A 20,281-nucleotide genomic window follows, 5' to 3' on the forward strand; every position below is an offset into this window, starting at 1 on the left:
CTGTCTGCCCAGCCTGGCCTTTGATCTGTCAGGAGCATGGGAGGGCTGATGGACAGTGTGAGAAGAAAGGACACGGCCCAGGCACACAGGCCGCACATCCCTCGCCCCAGCCTGGGGGCTGAGCACGGCTGACCCTTGCCGGGAGGGATGGAACCAGAGGCCAGCGTCCCCTCAGGCCACAGGAAGCTGAGGACGGGTCACCTTGGTGCAGGGGAGCATGGGGCCATCTTGGCTGACTTGCCTGCAGTCCCCCCGGGGTAGAGCTTTTGCGAGAAGTGTGTCAGGCTTTGACTCTGCTCAGTGCTCTCCATACAGCTGCCCTGGGAGGGGGTGCGAGGGCTATCTCCACTGTACACGTGAGGAAACAGCTTCAGAGACGGGCCTGGGGCCCCAGAGCTGGGGGGCGCCTGAGACCCTGCCCTCAGAACCCAGGGGTGAGACACTCCAGGTACTGAGGAGTGCTAGGGGATGGGAGGAGCAGAGCCCCCGGGGGGTAAGCTGCCTCCTGCAGGGGTGCAGGGTGACGGTGCTTCAGACGCCATGCTGGGCACACGTGGTGCTGGGCAGTCTGCCGGCCTGGGGCGTGGGGGCTCGCACACTGGACCCCCTCCCTCAGCTCCCCCTTCCCGGCCTCTGTTCTTACTCAGGTGGATTATGAGAGTGAGGAGGAGGAGCAGGAAGAAGAGAATGAAGAGGAGAATGAGCGAGAGGAGGGCGCTCCCCCGGAAGGGGGAGGCCCTGAGCCAGGGCACTCAGGCAGGGAGGGTGGCCAGGGCTCAGAGCCTCCCTCACCAGCGCCCACCAAGAAGCGTGCACACAGGCACGGGTGCTCTGGGGCAGAAGTGGAGCGGAGGGTCCAGGCCGTACAGAACATCCACTCGTACATCCAGGATTACACGTTCGACATGGAGGAGGGCCTGTGGTGTGAGGTAGGAGCGCTGGGGGCTGGGGAAGACAGAACAGAGACCCCAGGCCGAGCTCTGTGGTAGACCTCGAACGGTGGTCCCAGCCCTAGAGCCAGGTGGGCTCAGAGCCCATCCAGTCCAAACCACTCAGACCCAGGAGGAAGTGACTGGCCCAGGATAACACAGGGAGTCAACTCTAGAGGCAGGATTCAAACCCAGGACCTCTTCTGTTCAGTTAGAAATACGTTGGATGGTCTGATGTGTAATCACCTAGGGAGCAGGAAAAGAGAGGGGCTGTGCAGAGGCAGGCAGAGTGTCCAGGGCGAGGGATGTGCGGCTGCTCCAGAGGGCTCAGAAAGGCCACAGCCTTCAGTGACAAAGGGATGTGGGGGACGCTTTGAGAGAGGCCTTTGAGCTGATTGGGGAGGGAGGAGGGACAGAGGTAGCGAGGGCTGGGGCAGCAGGGGCTGGAGTGTGGGATGGGAGGCCAGGGCATCCTGAGTGCACTGGGCAAGGCGAGTGGGGACAGCCCCAGGCAAGGGACTGGTTGGCTAGCTGCTTAGAAGAGGCTTCCTGCTCTGAGGTCTTTAGGCCTCTCACTCTCATGCGTTCCATCTTGATGCCTCCCCGTCCACTGCCTGCATCTCCTCTCCCAGGCTTCCCAAACCCCAGAACCAGGAGCAGGAGTGGGTGCCCGCCCTGCTCCCCTGGACCAGCTGCAGCTGAGTGGCAGGCCCTTGGCTCGCCTGGCCTTGGTTACGCCCTCCACTATCCCTTGGACATCTCACACCTGCCCACCTCTCCTTCCACCCCCCAGTCCTCTTAGCCTGAGCCAGGACTACAGTCTACTTCCCGAGCAGCACAGAGGCCGTGTCTGAACATGAGGCCTCATCGTGCACCCCTGGGGCCTGCCTTCTCTCCAGGTAACAATGAAGCTGCCGCTGATGAAGGTGCACTTTGACCTGTGCTCGCTGGTGGTCTCCTTGGCCCACAGTGCCGTCGTCTATGAGACCAGGGGAATCACCCGCTGCCTCCTCAATGATACCACCAACAAAAAGCAGGAGAAGGAGCTCGTTCTGAATACAGAGGGCATCAACCTGCCTGAGCTATTCAAGTATGCAGATGTACGTGACGCTCCCACCCTGTGCTGCCCTTTCTGACCCTGGCACAAGCAGTGCTGGGTCCCCCAACCCCACCCAGCCCCAGGCGCCTCTGCTGCAGGTCTGCCTCAGGCCCGAGGATGTCCCCAGGTGGCCCTGCAGCCAGCCAGCAGCTTCTCCCTAAGACTCCCTTCTTTAAAAGCTTTCCAGCCCCAGAAGGAAGGGTGGCTGCCGGTGCAAGGGCACTGGCTTGGGTGATTTGTGTGAGTTCAGTGGCCAAACCCAGGGTCACAGCATGTGCTCAGCCCAGGACCACCCGGGGCCGCTCTGAAGCCAGAGCAGAGGTGACCCTGGGATCAAGGCCCTGCTGCCTGGGGCCTAGCGGGTGGTGGGGAGCTGGGAACACCTCTGTCGGGGAGCCTGGCTTGTGCTGTCCTTGAGACTAGTCATTCTTACAGGTTAAAAAAGCAGCAGCCCTCTGGGTATTGAACCATGTTGCTACTCTTGTAATGGGGATGAGCCTCTGGGGCCTTGGCTAGCTTACAGTGAGAGGGCTGTGTGTGTTCCTTCCAGTCCTTGCCCCTCCGGCTCTGGCACGCTCCCTGGCCTCATGACCTTGCAGAGTCCAAGGGCAGGGTCTCTGAGGCTGGTTGCTCTGAACAGATAACTTCCTTCCTTCCTCTCGGTAGGTCTTGGACCTTCGCCGTCTCTATTCCAATGATATCCACGCCATGGCTAACACGTATGGCATCGAGGCTGCTCTGCGGGTGATTGAGAAGGAGATCAGAGACGTGTTTGCTGTGTATGGTGAGGGGCTTTCCTGCTCTAAAAGTGCACGGTGGGGCCGTGGAGGCGGGGATGGCGGTGTGGAGAGCTGCCTGTCCAGCTCAGTGAAGGGAGCTCGTCACTCTGGGTACATGGAAGTGCCCTGGGAGGAGCGGCAGTGCTGCGGGTCTGCAGCAACCCCAGTTCCCTGCCTTGCGCCTCTTTGACAGGCTGCCACCAGGGCAGTCTTTCTGGGACTGTCCCCAGGAGACTCCATCGTCTCATAGTGCTCCCTCCCCCAGGACAAATGGCAGCACATCCATAACCTTTCACCCTGTGCCCTTCAGTCCAGAGTTTTCAGGGTTCTGAGCCTGCATGGGTGCTCTGCCCCCAGGGCTGCCCATCTCCTCCCCTCCCTTGTGCTGTGTGACAGGCCATCTTTTCTCTGGCTGCATGTGTCCTTACCCAGAATCGTCATGGGTGAGATATGGTCGCCAGCTCTCGCCCACTGTGCCTCCCGGCCTTTCGGTCTCCTGAGGTCACAGTGTCCCTGCATCACCAGGACATGGATGTAAACCTTCCATAGGATTAGTTAGAAAATCAGCATATAAAAGATGGGTCTTTGTTTTGTTTTTTTTTTTTTAAGTAATCGGGGTTAAGTAACTTGCTCAAGGTTACACAGCCAGGTGTTTCTGGGTGGGTGCTAAGTGTCTGCGCTCGGATTTGATCCCCAGGTCATCCTGACTCTGGGGCCAGTGCTCTTACTCGCTGTGCCACCCCAAAGATGGGTCTTTGTAGCAGCAAAGCTGCTGCTTGGTTGCCCATCCATCTACACGTCATGCCTGGGCCATATGAATTATTGTTCTTAAAATTTTCATAATCAATGAGTATTGATTGATTAATTTATTCAGGTGGTTTTTCATATGTTGATGACCAGGCCAGGGTCTTTCAGAGACTCAGGAGATTGGGGGGCAGAGCAGGAGAGAGCTTTTTTGTGTCCATGGGGCTGTCGTAAGATAGTTTCTTCTCATTCTTATTGGCCTCAACCGGCAGAACCAAGAGCACTGGATGGACTCAGTGTGAAGAACTTGGTAATGATTAGAGATCAGTCCTTAAGTGGGAAAGATCACGCTAGCAAGTGGGCTGGGCTCTTTCTCTTCACATGAAGACTGGATGACGCCTGTAGGGAATGTTGTGGCCACTGTCCTTTGCCTGTCCAGGCCAGGTTGTAATAGATGGTCTGGAGGTCCCTGGGATCTCCTTGAGAGGGAAGACCAGCCCTTCTGTATCCTGGGGGTCAGTCCAGCCACAATCATGGCATGCCCTAGAAACATCTGCTGAGCCCCCTGACCCTCGAGCAGTCCTTTTTTTTTTTTTTTTTAAGCAATTGGGGTTAAGTAACTTGCTCAAGGTTACACGGCCAGGTGTTTCTGGGTGTGGTGCTGAGTATCTGAGCCCAGATTTGATCCAGGTCATCCCGACACTGGAGCCGGTGCTCTTACTCACTGTGCTACCTGGCCGCCCCTCGAGTAGTCCTCTTGTGCAGGACGTCCTGGGGTGGGTAGGGGCACCACTGTTTGCCACTTTGTAGCTGTTAATCCTCAGTGAATCACTGAAGAAAGGAACTTCTGTTATCACATGTGTCATTCTTCCAAGCTGTGATAAATCTGACCTTTAACACCAGTGGGTTGTGAAATGATGCCCATGCTGCTGACGCTTAATATTTAGCCATTTTCTGTGCTTGTGATGCTGTTCACTGCATGCCCTGTCCTTTGCTTTCTATTTCACATCTTGGAAAAAGAGTATATCCCAGGTGTAAATTCAATGAGAGTAAGGTTGACCCATTTTCTTTTGCCTTCCTGTTCTTCCCCTCCATTTTAACAGTTTTCTCTTGCCTTGAGATAGTTTACCTCATTCTGTCTCTCCCCATCTCTCATTATATTCCCCTCTCACCTCTCAATTTCACCTTTTAAGTATCATCCCTTCCTATTCAATTGGTCCTGTACCTTCTGTCTATGTATACCTGTACACATATATACACATATATATTCATATGCCCATATACCCTCCTATGTAGACATATATGTATACATATATATATGTGTATATATATATATACACACATTTATCTTCCCTTCAACTATCCTCATACTGAGAAAAGTTTCATAAGTTACAATTATTATTTTTCCATGTAGGGATGTAAATAGTTCAACTTTGATAAGTTTCTTATGATTTCTTTTCCCTGTTTACCTTCTCATGCTTCTCTTGCTTCTTGTATTTGAAAGTCAGGTTTTCTATTCAACTCTCATTTTTTCACCAAGAAAGCTTGAAAGTCCTCAATTTCATTGACTGACCATATTTTCCCCTGAAACATGATGCTCAGTTTTGCTGGGCAGGTGATTCTTGGTTTTAATCCCAGCTCTTTTGACCTCTGGAATATCATATTCCAAGCCCTTTGATCCCTCAATGCAGAAGCTGCTAGATCCTGTGTTATCCTGATTGTGTTTCCACAATATTCAAATTGTTTCTTCTTGGCTGCTTGTAATATTTTCTCCTTGATCTGGGAACTCTGGAACCTGGCTATAATATTCCTAGGAGTTTTCCTTTTGGGATCTTTTTCAAGAGGTGATCAGTGATTTTTTTTTTAAATTAATTAATTGCTTTTTTTTAGAGGAGAGAAGGTAGGGCAGTTGGGGTTAAGTGACTTGCCCAAGGTCACACAGCTAGTTTTGTATTAAGTGTCTGAGCTTAGATTTGAACTCAGGTCTTCCTGACTCCAGGGCTGGTGCTCTATTCACTGTGCCACCTAGCCACCCCCAGTGAATTCTTTCAACCTCTATTTTTCCCTCTGGTTCTAAATCATCAGGGCAGTTTTCCTTGAGAATTTCTTGAAGGATGATTTCTAGGTTCTCTTTTTGATCATGGCTTTCAGGTAGTCCAGTAATTTTTAAGTGATCTCTCCTGGATCTCTTTTCAAGGTCAGTGGTTTTTCCCATGAGATATTTCACATTGCCTTCTGTTTTTTTCATTCTTTTGGATCTGTTTAGTAGTATATTGATTTCTCATAAAGTCATTAGCTTCCATTTCCTTCTATCTAATTCTGAAGGAATGATTCTCTTCAGTGAGCTTTTGATATTCTTTTTCCATCTGGCAAATTTGGCTTTTTAAGGCATTCTTCTCCTCATTGCCTTTTTGAGCCTCTTTTGCCATTTGAGTTAGTCTATTTTTTAAGGTGTTATTTTCCTTAGTCAGGCTGTTGACTTTCTTTTCATGATTTTCTTACATTGTTCTCATTTCTCTTCCCAATTTTTCCTCCACTTCTATGTGGTTTTCAAAATCCTTCTTAAGCTCCTCTATGGCCTGTAACTAGTTGATATTTTTCTTGGAAGCTTTTGGTGCAAGAGTTCTGACTTTGTTGTCTTCCTCCCATTCCATGTTTTGATCCTTTTTGTCCCTAAAAAAGGAATCCAAAGTCAGATTGCTGTGCTTGCTTTGCTTCCTTTGCTTGCTCATGTTGCCACTCAATTACTTGACTTTTGAGCTTTTTGCCACAGTAGAACTCTGCTTCCAGAGAGGACAGCATTCTGGAGAGTTCACATTTCACCCCAGAGGCCATGGAGAGCCAGCCACCGAAGGGCTGTGAACCTGAGTGTGACCAGGTGTTTCACCTGGTGTGGTCAAACCCTGAGAATTAGTGAAGAGCCAGGAGGGCGTTCATCTTGCTTGCCATTGGTCCATGTCCTGTTAAGCCTTCCCCCCATCTCCAGTCTCTGTGATAATCCTTTCCCCATTTTCTTCGTTCCCCACAGGCATAGCTGTGGATCCTCGGCACCTCTCCCTGGTGGCTGATTACATGTGCTTTGAAGGTGTTTACAAACCTCTGAACCGGTTTGGCATTCAGTCCAACTCCTCCCCTCTGCAGCAGATGACGTTTGAGACCAGCTTCAAGTTCCTGAAGGAGGCGACCATGATGGGTCAGTGGCTGGAGGGGCTCTGGGTTCACTGGCTTCCCCTGCCCTTTGCTTGGAGTCCTGCCAGGCTTGGCTCCTAACTGTCTCCTGGGCTGCACTCAGCTGTGTGGTGAATAAAATGAGTTAGATTTTCCTTTGGGCAGGTAGGGTGGGAAGGAAGCAGAAATGGGATTGTCTGAGGAAAATCTTGCTGGTGACATTCATCTTTATGAAACATGTTGATGTCGGGCCGGGTGTGCCCGCCAGAGGGCAGGGAACATCTTGGGGCTTGTTTGGCCATTCCTAAAATGCCCAGTGGCCTCTTGCCCCCAGGGTCTTCTGTGGGAGGGACCTCACCCGGAGAACATTTCTCCTGACTGGAGTCAGTGGCCTCTCCTGGGCCGTGACTCCCTTGCCTGGCCTTCTCCCAAGGCTTGGCCACACTCTCCATCCTTGGTCTACTTCACAGCATCTCCCTGGGGTCCAGCAGAGCCACCCTAGGTGGAAATTCCAAAAGGGCATGAGGGGATCCAGCTCTTCATTTGGGATGGGAAGCCAGGCAGGAGCACCGACTGAATCATGACTTAGATTGCATCTGCCCTGTGGGTCCTGTCCACAAACAGGATTAACTGGTGTCTCCCCTCTGTTTGTGCCAGGTGCCCACGATGAGCTGAGGTCCCCTTCGGCCTGCCTGGTGGTTGGGAAGGTGGTCAAGGGAGGAACAGGCCTGTTCGACCTCAAGCAGCCGCTGAGATAGCCGTGGCTCCCTCCTGCTTGGTGTGCGCAGGTGGCCTGGGAAGATGGAGGCCCCGTGGACGCAGGACCCACCTCACCTCCTCACGGGAAGGACACCTGGACTGCACTCTGGGAAGACCGGTGCCCGGTGCCACGGTCATGACCTTCCTGCTGGCCTGATGGAGGCTCTCCCACCTGTTTGCTGTGTTACTGTGGAGCAAACTCTGACCTCTGCTGTCTTGACTCTGTCCAGAAACATGAGCGTGGGTCGGTCATGTGCTCACCCAGAGCATCCCAAGCACCAGCTGTGGGCCCGCCAGGCCCAGCCAGGGCTAGGCCCTGGGGACTCAGAGACCTTGCATTCTGTGGGGCACACACCCTCTCCATGTGTGAGGATATTCAGAATAAACCTAAGCTTAAGAGATACTGGGTGGCTTAGTGCGGGTGATGGGGGCAGGGAGCAGGAGCTGTGCCTCTAAGGGGGAGTGGAGGACGCCCATAAACTTGTGGGCCAGAAGTGGTGGGAAAAGTGTGTCCCGTTCCTCAGAGGAGATGCTCCTGTCTTTCCTGGAAGTGGCACACGCTTTGCCTGTGGCCTCTCCTGGTATTTTTAGTGATTGGATTTTGGAATCCACAAGTAGCAGCTGATGCCGAGTCCAGGAAGGGGTGAGGGGAAACCATGCATGTGGGCAGAGGGAAGGACACTGCGATCCACGGGCTGTGTTTGCCTGGGCTCTGAGTCAGCAGGGATGGAATCTGCCGACCACGAAATGACCGTGACAGCAGTTATTCCAGGAGGCCTTCGGAGCAGATGAAACCACAGGCTTCAAAAAACCCTGACCCTCAAGTGACTCAGCTTCCTGCCCTCTGTCTGAAGCCACAGCCTCAGCCTGGCGCCGGGGCTGGGCCGGGCTGCAGGGGAGGGGCCTGGGTGGGGGAGGTCAGCCTCAGGCTGAGGGGGAGAACCACCAGGGACCTCTGGCACTTCAGGGTGCTTTCCACATTGTGCGCTTTGGTTTTCTGCTAGAGCACCTTTGTCCTGCGTCCCACTCAGGGTTTCCAGGCCCCCACTGCCGGGAGGGTCTTGGACCGTTGCCTCATTGTCACCTGTGTGCCTGGCAGCGGTCCAGCTAGACGAGTGTCCTTCTCCACTCCCTTCCCTACCAGTTCAGTCACATCTCGTCCACCTGGCTGGGGCATTTGAATGAGGGGACTGTGGATTTCCCTGCTTCCAGTCATTGTTTCAAACAGCAAAACATGTCCCCCACCCCAGCCTGACTGCCTTTTCTTTGGTCTAGATCGGCTCTGACTGTTGGTTATGAATAGGGATGTTCATTAGGACTCATACATGTGACCTTCTAGGTCCTTAAGTGAGGCCTCTTAACAAAATCCAGATTTTACAGAGCAGATCCTAAGGATTCAGTCAAAAGGCTGCACTTCTGGACCTAAAAAGCGACAGGTTCCCCACCCCTGGGCTAAAGGCTTGCTTTCTCTTTTGGTCTCATGTTATTCTGGCCTGGACGGAGTAATCACCCTGAGAAGCCTCATGGGGTGGGGGTTTCCCTCCTTGTCTTGAGGCTCCAAACCCTGGCATGACAAGGGGGGAGATGTCGACCCCAAGTGTGTCCTTCACATGCTTGTCACTGGCATGACAAGCATGAGAAGTTAACAGGAATAAGTATCAGAACCATGTTTGCCTTGTGCTAAAGGGCTCAAGCATTTGGGGGTCTAGGACCCTTGGGCAGTCTGGGGAAGCCTGTGGGCCCTTCCTCAGAAGCATCAAATAAAAAACAATTACAAAGGAAACATGTCATTTCCAATGGATAGTTCTCAAAATCTTTTTGAAAAAGTAGTTTGGGGACCCCCAGTGAGGAGGTCCCAAGCTAAAGGGACCACTTTGGCAAGAACTGAGGCCAGGGCCACAATTTTCCCCTCCATTGTGATCTGAACTCTTGTGGCGTCCTCCTCTGAGACCCTTGCCTTCTAGTTCCACCCCCCCTCAGTGATCTGCCTTCCACACGGCTTGAAGTTCGAGGCTGCCCATGTCACTCCCAGCATTTCTGACTGTTTCTGGCCATCCGTTTTCAGATTGTTTAAATTCAGCAAACACTCATTAATCCTCACTGTGACACATGCTAAACTCAAAGGCTCAAGCCAGAACCAGTCCCAGCTGACAAGAGTTTATACTTTACTGGGGGTGGTGCACGATGCATTTATACAGATAGGCAAATGCGATCACCTCTTCCCAGCTGGACCCCCAGGCCCCTTGAGACCATGCCCTGGGTGATTTAATCCACCTAGCTTTGAAAGCCCCCGGGACGAGCTTGTAGCCAGCACAGATGCCCCTGGCCCCACACCACCCTTCACAGCCGTGCCCCTGCCCTGGCTCTGAGAACAGTAATCGATTCTGCTGTTATTTCTGGAAAGGACATGTCAATGACTTCCCTGTGGCTCCCCCTCCTAGAACATAAGCTCTTCATCGATTGGGCTTACCATCATACTTATTGGTAGTAATCCCTAATATTTATGTGGTTCCTGTGGGCTGGACACTGCTCAGTGCTATAGAATTACTGTCCTGTGTGATGTTCACGGCAACCCTGCAGGGTAGGTGCTTTTATGATCCCTATTTTTACAGGTGAGGCAGGCAGAGGAAAATTGACTTGCCCAGGATCACACAGCTATTAAAAGTGTCTGAGGCACTGTGGGATACCAAGTTTTCTTGACTTTAGGCCAGCTACGTTTTCCATCTGAAGTCTGACCATTTCATTCCTGTACTCAAGAAGTTTCTCTGTCTCCCTATTGCCTTTGGGAACCTGACATTTAAAGCCCTCTGCAATCTAACTTCACTTTTTTGGATTTACCTTCAGACTCGTCCTGCCAGCTAGACCACCTTGCTGTTTGTGTTAAGGATAAGGGCTGAGAAGAAGCCTTAGATCCGGCAGTTAAGGCATTGACTGGTAATAGCTTCAGTTGAGTGATGAAGTCAAAGGCCAGACTATAAAAGGTTGAGAAGTGAGAATTCCATATTCAATGACATTTATTAAGCACTGACTGTGTGTCAGGCAAAGGATAGTCTCAACCCTCAGGAGCTTACAGTGTAATGGAGGAGACAATCTAGAAATAAAGCAGACTATGTTCAGGATCCATAAGGAGGTCATTCACAGAGGGAAGGCTTCCTGTAGGAGGTGGGATTGTAGTTGGGACTTAAAGGAAGCCAGGAAGGTCAGTAATCAGAGGAGGAGGGAGAGCATCCCAGGCATAAGGGACAGCCAGAAGGTCTTGCCTGGGTCTTGTGTGACTTGCTGTCCCTGGGTTGATGCATTGGGAAATGAGGTGTAGGAAGTCTGGAGTGGTAGGAGGGGGCTTGGTGAGGAAGAGGAGGTGACAGGTGTAGACAATTCTAGGAGTTTATGAAAGGGAGGAGAGGTATAGGACCTGGGGGTAAGGTAGGTTCAAATGAAGGTTTGTTTTTTTTAAAAGAATTAGGGAGAAACTGGACAAATTTGCAGGCAGCAATGAGTGAAACCATAGATAGAGACTGTTAAAGACAGGGCAGATCTCTTGGTGGGACAGAGACCCTAAGAGGGCTTCATGATGAACGCATTCATAGGGAAACAAGGTTTTTACAGAGGTAAGTGGGGGAGCCCTCTAAGAAAGGGGGAGGAGAGAGCAAACACCAGGTGCTCCAGGCACTCTGCTCAGGCTCACATCTCTGGGAGACAAGTTATTGTTGCTATGTTATTATCATCTAATAATTGATATATTATCCCTATTTATTATTGCCATTAGTGTCTCCATTTTACAGTTGGGGAAACTGAACCAAACAAGGTTCATGACTTGCTGAGGTCATGCAGCTATTGAGTGTAGGAGACTGGATTCGAACTCGGTGCTTACCAACTCCAGGTTTAGTGCTCTAACCACTGTCCCAGCTGCCCAAGAAAGAATTCTTTAGATTTGTCTACTCTGCATCCTAAGGCCTTGACCGATGTGCTGGACACTGTGTTAGGAGCTGGGGATACAAGACAGCCCCTGCCCTCAAGGAAATTGTACTTGGGGAATGAATGAAAAGGCATTTATTCAGCATTAATTAATTATTAATTAAATAATGATTAAGTCTTTACTAGATCACACACACACACACACATGGCACAGGGACATTATATAGATGTCCTGGAAAGGGTGTTGAGGCCCATCAGAGCCCGAGGCTCAGGCAGAGTCCAAGGTTCTAGACAAGGGGAAGCAGGGAGAATAAAACAGGGAACAGAGGCAGCGCACATGAGTCAAAGGCTTGCAAGAAGGTCCCAAGCATACTGCCTCTGCCTTTATGATTGATCATCCCATCTCTGCATTTGACAAGCAGTTCTAAGGCAGGTAGGTGGTGCAGGGGAGAGAGTGTTGGACCTGGAGTCAGGAAGACCTGAGTTTGAATCCAGCCTCAGATACTTCCTAGCTGTGTGACCCTGGGCAAGTCACTTAACCTCTGTCTGCCTCAGTTTCCTCAACTGTAAAATGTAATAGTAATGGCAATAAGATATAGGGAATAATAACAGAAATAATACTAACCTATGTCCCAGGGTTGCTGTGAGGATCCAATGATATTTGTAAATGACTACAAATATTAATACCTGTAATTTTTTGCAAACCCTGAAGTCCTCATAAATGATAGCTGTTATTTCTCTGTTCCAAGCACATCGATAAGTGCTGAGGAATACAGACATTTCCACCTCCCCCCCCCCCTCAAAAAAAATAGTCCCTGCCCTCAGGAAACTCACATTCTAATAGGGGAGACACAAAGGCACAGATTGTACAAAGGAGGTCTATGCAGTGTAAGTGGGAGCTGGTGTCAGAGAGGAAAACCCTGGCAGCGAGGGTGTCTCAAGAAGCGTAGCTCACTGCATTGCCCTTTAGGTGGACAGACTGTCTGCTGACTGAAGGAAGGGCTTTTAGGGGTGGAAGAAATTTAGGAGAGTTGGGATTTAAGGGATCTAGGGAGGGGGGAGGCAGGATCTCATGGAATGATTACTGGGTTGGGTTCTTTCTAGTCCAAAAGCAATTCTCCTTCCAGAACAAAAAATAAGCAAAAGTCAGAATAGAACCACTTGCCCCCCATCTCCCAGCAATGCCCTTATGCGTATCTCAGGCTCTGCTTTAAAAACAAGACCCCAGGCCCCTGTCCTTAGGCTTCTTGGCCAGGCTTATCTCGTTCTGAAGCTTTATCACTCCAGACACTCTGGTACTTTCTGTTTGCTTGTTCTTTATGTGACTTCTGTTGGCATCTTTTGTTTTCATATCACCTTTATTTCTGAATATATCCTTCCCACATCCTCTACTCCATGAGCCATCCCCAAGATTTTAAAAAGAGAAATAAAGGCCGTTCAGCAGAAGCAGTCGACAAACTGATCACATCTGACAATATATGGGATGTTTCACACCCATAGCCCTCTACCTCTGCAAAGTTTGGAATTAGATGTATTTCCCCCACTCTTCTCTGACTTGGAGCTTGGGCCTGACTCTTTTAAAAAGGAGGGTTCCGTCACAGTTGTGTGTTTGTCCCGCTCCATCTTCAGTTGCTTCCATATTTTGTAAGACCCGAGTTGGCAGGTGGGTTCTCTGTGAACCCACCTTGATCTCTTCATAAAGTTCTCTTATTTCATTAGAATGTGTCCTCAGAGCTTTATTCAGCAGAGTTGCCTGTCTCTCCTCAACTGACTTCCCCAGGAGAATTTTCATCCGTGGGATCCTGCCTGTCCTTCCTTGTGAACCCTTTGAAATCTAATTGACAGTTGGGGAATAGGGAAGAAACACCCCAAACCCTCTGTGGTATCCCTAAAACCATGTCAGCCCTTGCCCAGATTTCTTCTCTCAAACTGTAGGATGGAATGGTCACTTTCCCCCAAGGTTCCCATCATTTCCACCTCAGTAATCTATATCTGGCCACTGGACCCAGATGTCTCTGGAGGAGAAAGTGAGGCTGGTGCCTCTGCACAGCCCTCCCTCACTTAAATCCAATTCACTTGCAAGTCATGGCATCACCTTCCTGATGTCATGGTCCTCTTCAGGAACAAAGGACAAACAAACAGCAGCCTCCTCTTCAGCAATTAAACAATCAACACTTATTCAGCACCTGCTTCAAGCCAGCCACACTGCTAAACTGTACTGGGAATGTAAATTTAAAGATCTTCCCTGCCCCTAGGCTTAAGTGCACCTGGAGCCTGTGGTGGGAGGCTTGTTTCTCAGGAGATACTTTGTGATTGGGCAGTGGGTCCAGAAGGTTGTTACATTCTCTGAGCCAGGAGAAGGCTATATAAGCCCTGATGGGAGGCTTTGCTTTGGGGCTCACTTTGAGAAACATTGTGTTCTTTGATCAGAGGAGACTCTGGGCAGCCGTTGAGAGTCCCCCCTCCCCAGCTTTGAAAAACCCAGATGTTGATGTTTCCCTCCCTGGTAACTGTGATTTGGTATGGATATAATGGTTGGACAGTTTGGAAACCTGTCTGCTGGATCTGTTTCTCTATCTTGCTAATTCTGTCTGTATACTCTGAAGTTTGGGGTGCTGACCTTTTCCCCCTGAACTAGGTAAATGATACATATTTGACTGATTAAAGTAAGCTTGTTAACCCATTTTGAGTTGCTTTCCTTTAGCAAAGCAGATTCAAGAACCTGTGCTGACAGCCACCAGGTTCTTGGGGACACTGGGGTGCTTGCTGCTACATAAGCTCAACCACCACTTCCTCCCTGGTGATGAGAATCAGGTCTAGAATAATATATGGGGGAGAAAAGGGGATACACAGTCCCTGTCCCCCTTAATGCTAGTATCTTTCTTCTGTTGATTATCTCCAGCTTATCCTGTCTATATCTCATGGGGACATAGTTATTGGCTTGTTGCCTCCCCCATTAGACTGGAAACTCCTTGAAGGCAGGCACTGTTTTTTTGCTCCTGCAAGCCAGATAAAATTAAATGCACCGTTCCCAAATCTGAGGGGGTTCAGAATATCATCAAGCAGATTTCCAGGGAAACACACGAGTCTGCTGATATCATCAGAAATTAGATGGTTCCCAGATGCAAATTGTATTTTTTGCTTTTAGTTTGAGTAAAGTGTTTAAAGGTATCAACAAGGTGTGTGTGAATGAAGAGGATATTTAGAGTCTACATTGGGCTGTCCAGGGGCATCTGGGCATTCTGCTGCCTAGTCATAGAAGTTATATTGTTTATAAACCTTTGATTTTACCTGTACCTGTTGGTGCAGAAGGAATGGACTTCCTGGGAATGACATTGGTGGGTGAGCTGCTGCAAATGTCATGTGCCTTTTTCATGCAACAGCAAACATTTGATGGAAATAAATTATTGGACTGTGTTCTCTGAAAAAACATGCTGTGGTTATGCTCCAGCTTAATTTTCCCTTGAAGGAACAAGAAGCCTTTCTGTGTAAAACCGTGATCCCCAAATTTGGTCTTTTCAATATCATGATGGAACCTTTTTTTTTTAAGAGATAAGTTTTTGACAACTACCTTGTGCCAATGATCATCAGTTATGATAGGCTATTAGAAGAAACCCTATGTGCACATGAACTTTTATTAGGTATTCCTAAACCCAAGGAATCAACAGCTGGCCTATTGAAAGCAAGGAAGGTACCCACTGAAAATTTACAGAAGCATTCACATGTATTTTGGAGAGCCTTTATCTCTCTGATCCATGGCAAATTGGAAAACAAGTTGTGGGGTCCATGAAAAAGCATTCTGGTGTGTTCTCCACTGTCAGTCATCAGTAATTAGTATCCCAGTTCTATTTGACTAACATCGATTAACTTTTTTTTCTTTTTTAAATTAATATGTTTTTAATTTTTGGGGTGGCCACGTGGTTCAGTGAGTAAGAGCACCGGCCCCAGTGTTGGGATGACCTGGGGATCGAATCTGGGCACAGATACTTAGCACCACACCCAGAAATAACTGGCGGTGTAACCTTGAGCAAGTTACTTAACCCCAATTGCTTAAATATATGTGTTTTTAATTTTCAACATTCACTTCCATAAGTTTTAAATTTTCTCCCCCTCTCTCCTCTCCTTCCTCCCCAAGATGGCGTGCAATCTGATATAGGGCCTACATATACATTCCTATTAAGCATTCCTATTTCCACATTAGTCATGTTGAGTGGAAGAATTATAACAAATGAGAGAAACCATGAAAAAGGAAAAACAAAACAAAAAAGAAAATAATCTGCTTCACTCTGCTTTCAGACTCCATAGTTCTTTCTCTAGATATGGATGGCATCTTCCATTATGAGTCCTTTGGAATTGTTTTAGGTCCTTGCATTGCTGAGAAGGGCCAAGTCTATCAAAATCAGTCACCACACATTGTGGCTGTTATTGTGTACAGTGTTCACCTGGTTCTACTCATTTTCATTGGTTAGCTTTTACAAAGGATAATTAACTTCACAGATACATCAAGATCCATGGCAAATGGGAAAATGACTCAGGGTCCCTATAATTCCCAGACACATCCCCCAGGAAACATTTGAGGATATGCATGCATTTGTCAATCATGTTGTGTACAAATCGAAATGTCTGCAATTGAAAATATGGTTCTGAATGCATGGAATCTTGTAGCCACTGTATTCCTACAGAGCTTACCAAGGATGGACTTTGATGTTTTGGTTGAAAAGACTGTCTGGCTGAAAGGTTTGCCACAGGCCTTTGGAGGATTTCTAATTTGGCCTGATAATACAGCTGCTGACCAAGTTATACATTTTTCCCTTTTTCTGCACTCTAACATTGTCAATCTTATCAGGGATCAGTTGGTTCTGAAAGAGGAAAGTGGAGAACCAGAGCTCACTGAAGGATTCCTTTTCCAGCAGATTACTGTGCTCATGGGTGTGGCCTACAGGAATCAACTGGTTCACATTTTTGTCAGTCCTTTTGTGTGATAGCACTGCACATGACAGGAAAGAGAACATCTACAGATGTATGACTTTCTACGTGATGTGTTTTCAGACATTCATCTTCTTTCCAGGGAATGCCCTGAAGGACTTTGAAGAAGACTGTTACCTGCTTATTAAAAATGAAACCATTCAAGCGACTCCACAAGACATTTTAGTTACAGACAAAGGAGATATTGTGGTATTGGTTTTTTTAGCATTATTTGTTAAGCCCTTTGGGGAAGGTTGTCAGATAATTTGTCAGTATCTCCTGAAAGAAGAAAATGAGTGTTTTACTGAGAAGCAGTGTTTAACTGGACTCAGAAACTAGACCTACCATCTTCCTGAATCAGGAGACTGTCAGTGTTTTCTGACCAACTGCTTTCTTCTTCTTCTTTTTTAAAGCAATTGGGGTTAAGTAACTTGTTCAAGATTACACAGCCAGTTATTTCTGGGTGTGGTACTAAGCATCTGAGCCCGGATTTGATCCCCAGGTCATCCCGACACTGGGGCCAGTGCTCTTACTCGCTGTGCTACCTGGCCGCCCCTAAATGCTTTCTTCTGATGGGCACAAAAACTCACTAGCAGTTCTTATTTTACTGGGTGAGGTATCAAAAAACAAGGCAACTGATGAGGATACTTTGAAGGTGAACAATGAAGTCACCATAACGTTAGAAGAAATGCTGGGTGCCAAAACACCCATAGGAAAATCAGTGGCAGCAAGACTTGAACCTTTCCCTGCAATTGAAGAATGTTGCAGAATGACTATTTAAAAACAAAGCAGAAATTCAAAAGAAAATATATGACCTTCCATCCCTCTGACTCAGTTTCTTTGGAAGTATCTAATAAAGGAGAAAAAAGTGTTCAGCTGAAGTAATAGTGTGAGCCTTGGAACTCTGATGCTAAAAATCACATTCGTACCATCTTCCCTGAGCATTTCTCAATGATGTTTTTGATACAAATTTGGAAAAGCAGAACACAGCTACTATTTCAATACCAATTCTCAGCTTCTTACATAGGCGGTTCTGTTTCTGCAGATTTCTTCATTAATGGTAACTTAGAAAACAAAATGTTTAAATAATAAAAGAAAGATAGGGAAAGGGGGTTGGTCATCTGAAAAAACAAAGTCATTTGGATGATTGAATAGACAACTGGGCATCTTCCAAAGGTACTAACATCAGCCAGGGGCATTCCTTTCTGCCTTTCCTGCTTTGCTGTTGTTAGTGTGATAGAGAGACACAGAGGGAAGAGGAGAAATTTGGGCACTCCCACATTGGAGGCCAGTGGGAAGCAGTTCTTTGCCTTTTTCCTATTTTAGGCGAAGGTGATTGTAGATGGTCATGTCCTTGTGAGCCTCAGGAAGACAGAAGATGGAGTCTGAGTACTGGAGTCTATGCTGGGATTGACTGGAAGACAAACAGTGAGGAGTGAAGTCCCTGGTGACCAGCCCAGCAGCAGGAGAAAACCCACCAGCCATGTGGCATTTGGAAATGATCTTGGTGGGGCAAATACAGAAACTGTTAAGTCTGAGTCAGCCCTTCCAGGGATACAGGAAGGAATGAAGAGGAGGTGTTTGCATTTTTCATTCTTGTTGTATCTGTGAAGTAAGTACCCCCTTGTAAAAGCTAATCGATGTCAATTAGTCAAATGGATCTGGGGTGCTAATTACTGATGACTGACAGGGGGGAAGAACACACCAGAACAGAGTCACTCCAAGCTCTCAAGGGGATTCCTAGAACCCTGAGCTAGACCTGCAGTCATGAAGACTTGAGTTCAAACCCAGCCTCAGACACTTACTAGCTGTGTGACCCTGGGCAAGTCACTTAGCCTCTATTTACCTCAGTATTCTCAACTATAAAATGGAGATTAAACCAGCACCTGTTTCCCAGGGTTGTTGTGAAGATAAATTGAGAATATATTTGTAAAACACTTTTAGCCTATGCCTGGCATATAGTTGGTACTATATAAATGCTAGCTACTATTGTTATTTTTATTTCGCTGACCTTGGTCTGGGAGAGTGAGCCCATAGTCGTCACGACAATAGAATTCTCATTGGTTTGTTTCTTTACCTTTCCAAGCATGAAACTACTGTTTAAGGCAGGTCCAAAGATGATTAGGTGCTCTGCGTTTGGCAGAGAAGAGAGCTAGCTTCAAGAGAAATCAGGGTAACCGGAGTGCCCCTCACTATTTGTCTCGTGCTAAACTTGGGACCTGTTTCTAAAACTCATCTCCTTATTTATGCCTTGGTAATCTATAGTATAATCAAAGATAAAAATTGCTTATTTATTCCTCCATTGCTTTTCACCTAAATATTTTTATTTTATCATTTGTTATATTTTAATTTTTTATTATAAATACTAGTTATAATTTTATTATCTATTATTATATCTTTATTAAGGACAAAATGATCCCCCCCCCCCGTTATTGAATCTGCTCATGTGAGTATACTTTCCTAGTGTGTAATTCCACTCCAGCTTTCTTTTAATTATCTTGTTATGCTTTTGAACTAAGTATACTCATCTCAAACCACACTCAAGTTCTGGGTCTCATCCCACCCAGTCTCAATGATACCTCTGAGGGTGAATTGGCTCTCTTTCATCTTGCTTGTGTGTAGATGTTTGAGGTGAGGGGTTTTACTAGAGACTCCTTTCTTGAATATGACCCCCGGGACCTGGGATTTACCTCACCAACTCTTCTCCCTACATTGTTATTTAAACTTAAGCCATTTTCTCCCTCCCCACGCCTTTTAGTTTAAAGCTCTTTTAATTAAGTTTGCCAGGCACCAGACAAATACATTCTTTGTGGTCTTGGCTTAGGCATTTAATAAATGTTTATTGAATTGAAATCTCTCATACTCGCACATTCTTAATCCCTTTCCCTCCAATAGAATGTAAGTTCCTTAAAGAACAAGGACAGCACCATTTTTTAAATGTCTGTGTCCTTCCAGCCTGACCTTGGGCTGTGATTGGCGAGCATTCACTTTATGTCACCCTGGTCTCAGCCTTTCCCACTTCCAAGATGTCTCCATGCCATGGTGCTGTTGGAGTACCCTTCGTCCCCCCGCCCCCAACTTTGCAGCTATCCCTCCGACTTCTCTATCCAAAGCATTACTCCTTGCCTAGCCCTGGTTACCCGACTTCATGTGCTGTCTGCTATTAAAATGTCTCAGATTAAAATTGTATTAAAATGTATTTAAAAATTGAGGGAAGGCACCATCTTCTTTTTATTTCCTGGGTGTTTAGCACTCTGCCTGGCACCTAGTGAGTATTTAATACAATGCATTTCCATCCATCCATCCATCCATCCGTCCGTCCGTCCGTCCGTCCGTCCATCCATCCATCCGTCCGTCCATCCATCCATCCATTGAATCATTCTTGCAATCTGACTTGAAGGCTTTTCAGGCTAGTTACAAGTTACTACTTTTCATGTGCTCTATGCTCCAGTCAAATTGGCCTGCTTGCTGTACCTGGCACATAGTAATAAATGTTGCTGGGTTGTTCCCCATGTGTAACATTTCATCTGTTTCTGTGTGGCTGTGCCTGGAATGCTTCCCCATCCACCTTGCCCCCACTTCTTGGAACCCTGAGCTCCTGCCAAGACTTACCTGGGATGACACCTCTTTCGAGAATCCTTTCTTTATCCCTCCAGTCACGAATGCTCCTGACTCCTTAAAATCATGTAGTATTTATTTTGCACGTGTTTTGCATTTGCTTATCCATGCATGTGTTGTATAACCAGTTTCTCACCTCCTCCCTTTAGATTGTAAGCTCCTTGAGGGCAGGAGCTATGTCATTTTTTTTTTTTTGCTTAGGACTAATTCTATTTATAACATCCACAAAATCCCCTCTCTGCTCTCAGATTCCTCCGTCTTGGACTTACAGATTTCTATCCCTAAAAAACCTGATTAACATCATC

The 20,281-nt window shown here is 47.6% G+C and overlaps 1 protein-coding gene and 1 pseudogene across 1 annotated transcript in view; both read left to right on the forward strand.

Annotated features, from left to right (window-relative positions):
• The window catches only part of POLR1A (RNA polymerase I subunit A), an 84,055-nt gene extending 74,794 nt beyond the window's left edge, over positions 1-9,261 (forward strand). Inside the window, exons 30-34 of the mRNA XM_069101069.1 lie at positions 648-929; positions 1,829-2,029; positions 2,695-2,812; positions 6,580-6,744; positions 7,377-9,261. Coding sequence (XP_068957170.1) covers positions 648-929; positions 1,829-2,029; positions 2,695-2,812; positions 6,580-6,744; positions 7,377-7,477 — 867 coding nt within the window. The 3' untranslated portion in view covers positions 7,478-9,261. The remainder of the gene's footprint in view (positions 1-647; positions 930-1,828; positions 2,030-2,694; positions 2,813-6,579; positions 6,745-7,376) is intronic.
• On the forward strand, positions 7,521-16,375 carry LOC138171472 (dihydroxyacetone phosphate acyltransferase pseudogene; annotated as a pseudogene).
• The last annotated feature ends 3,906 nt before the right edge of the window (positions 16,376-20,281 follow it).

This window comes from Petaurus breviceps, unplaced genomic scaffold (assembly GCF_028583685.1).
Source record: "Petaurus breviceps papuanus isolate PSGF00001 unplaced genomic scaffold, PetGlider_PUasm1.0 446, whole genome shotgun sequence".
Lineage (NCBI taxonomy): Eukaryota > Metazoa > Chordata > Mammalia > Diprotodontia > Petauridae > Petaurus > Petaurus breviceps.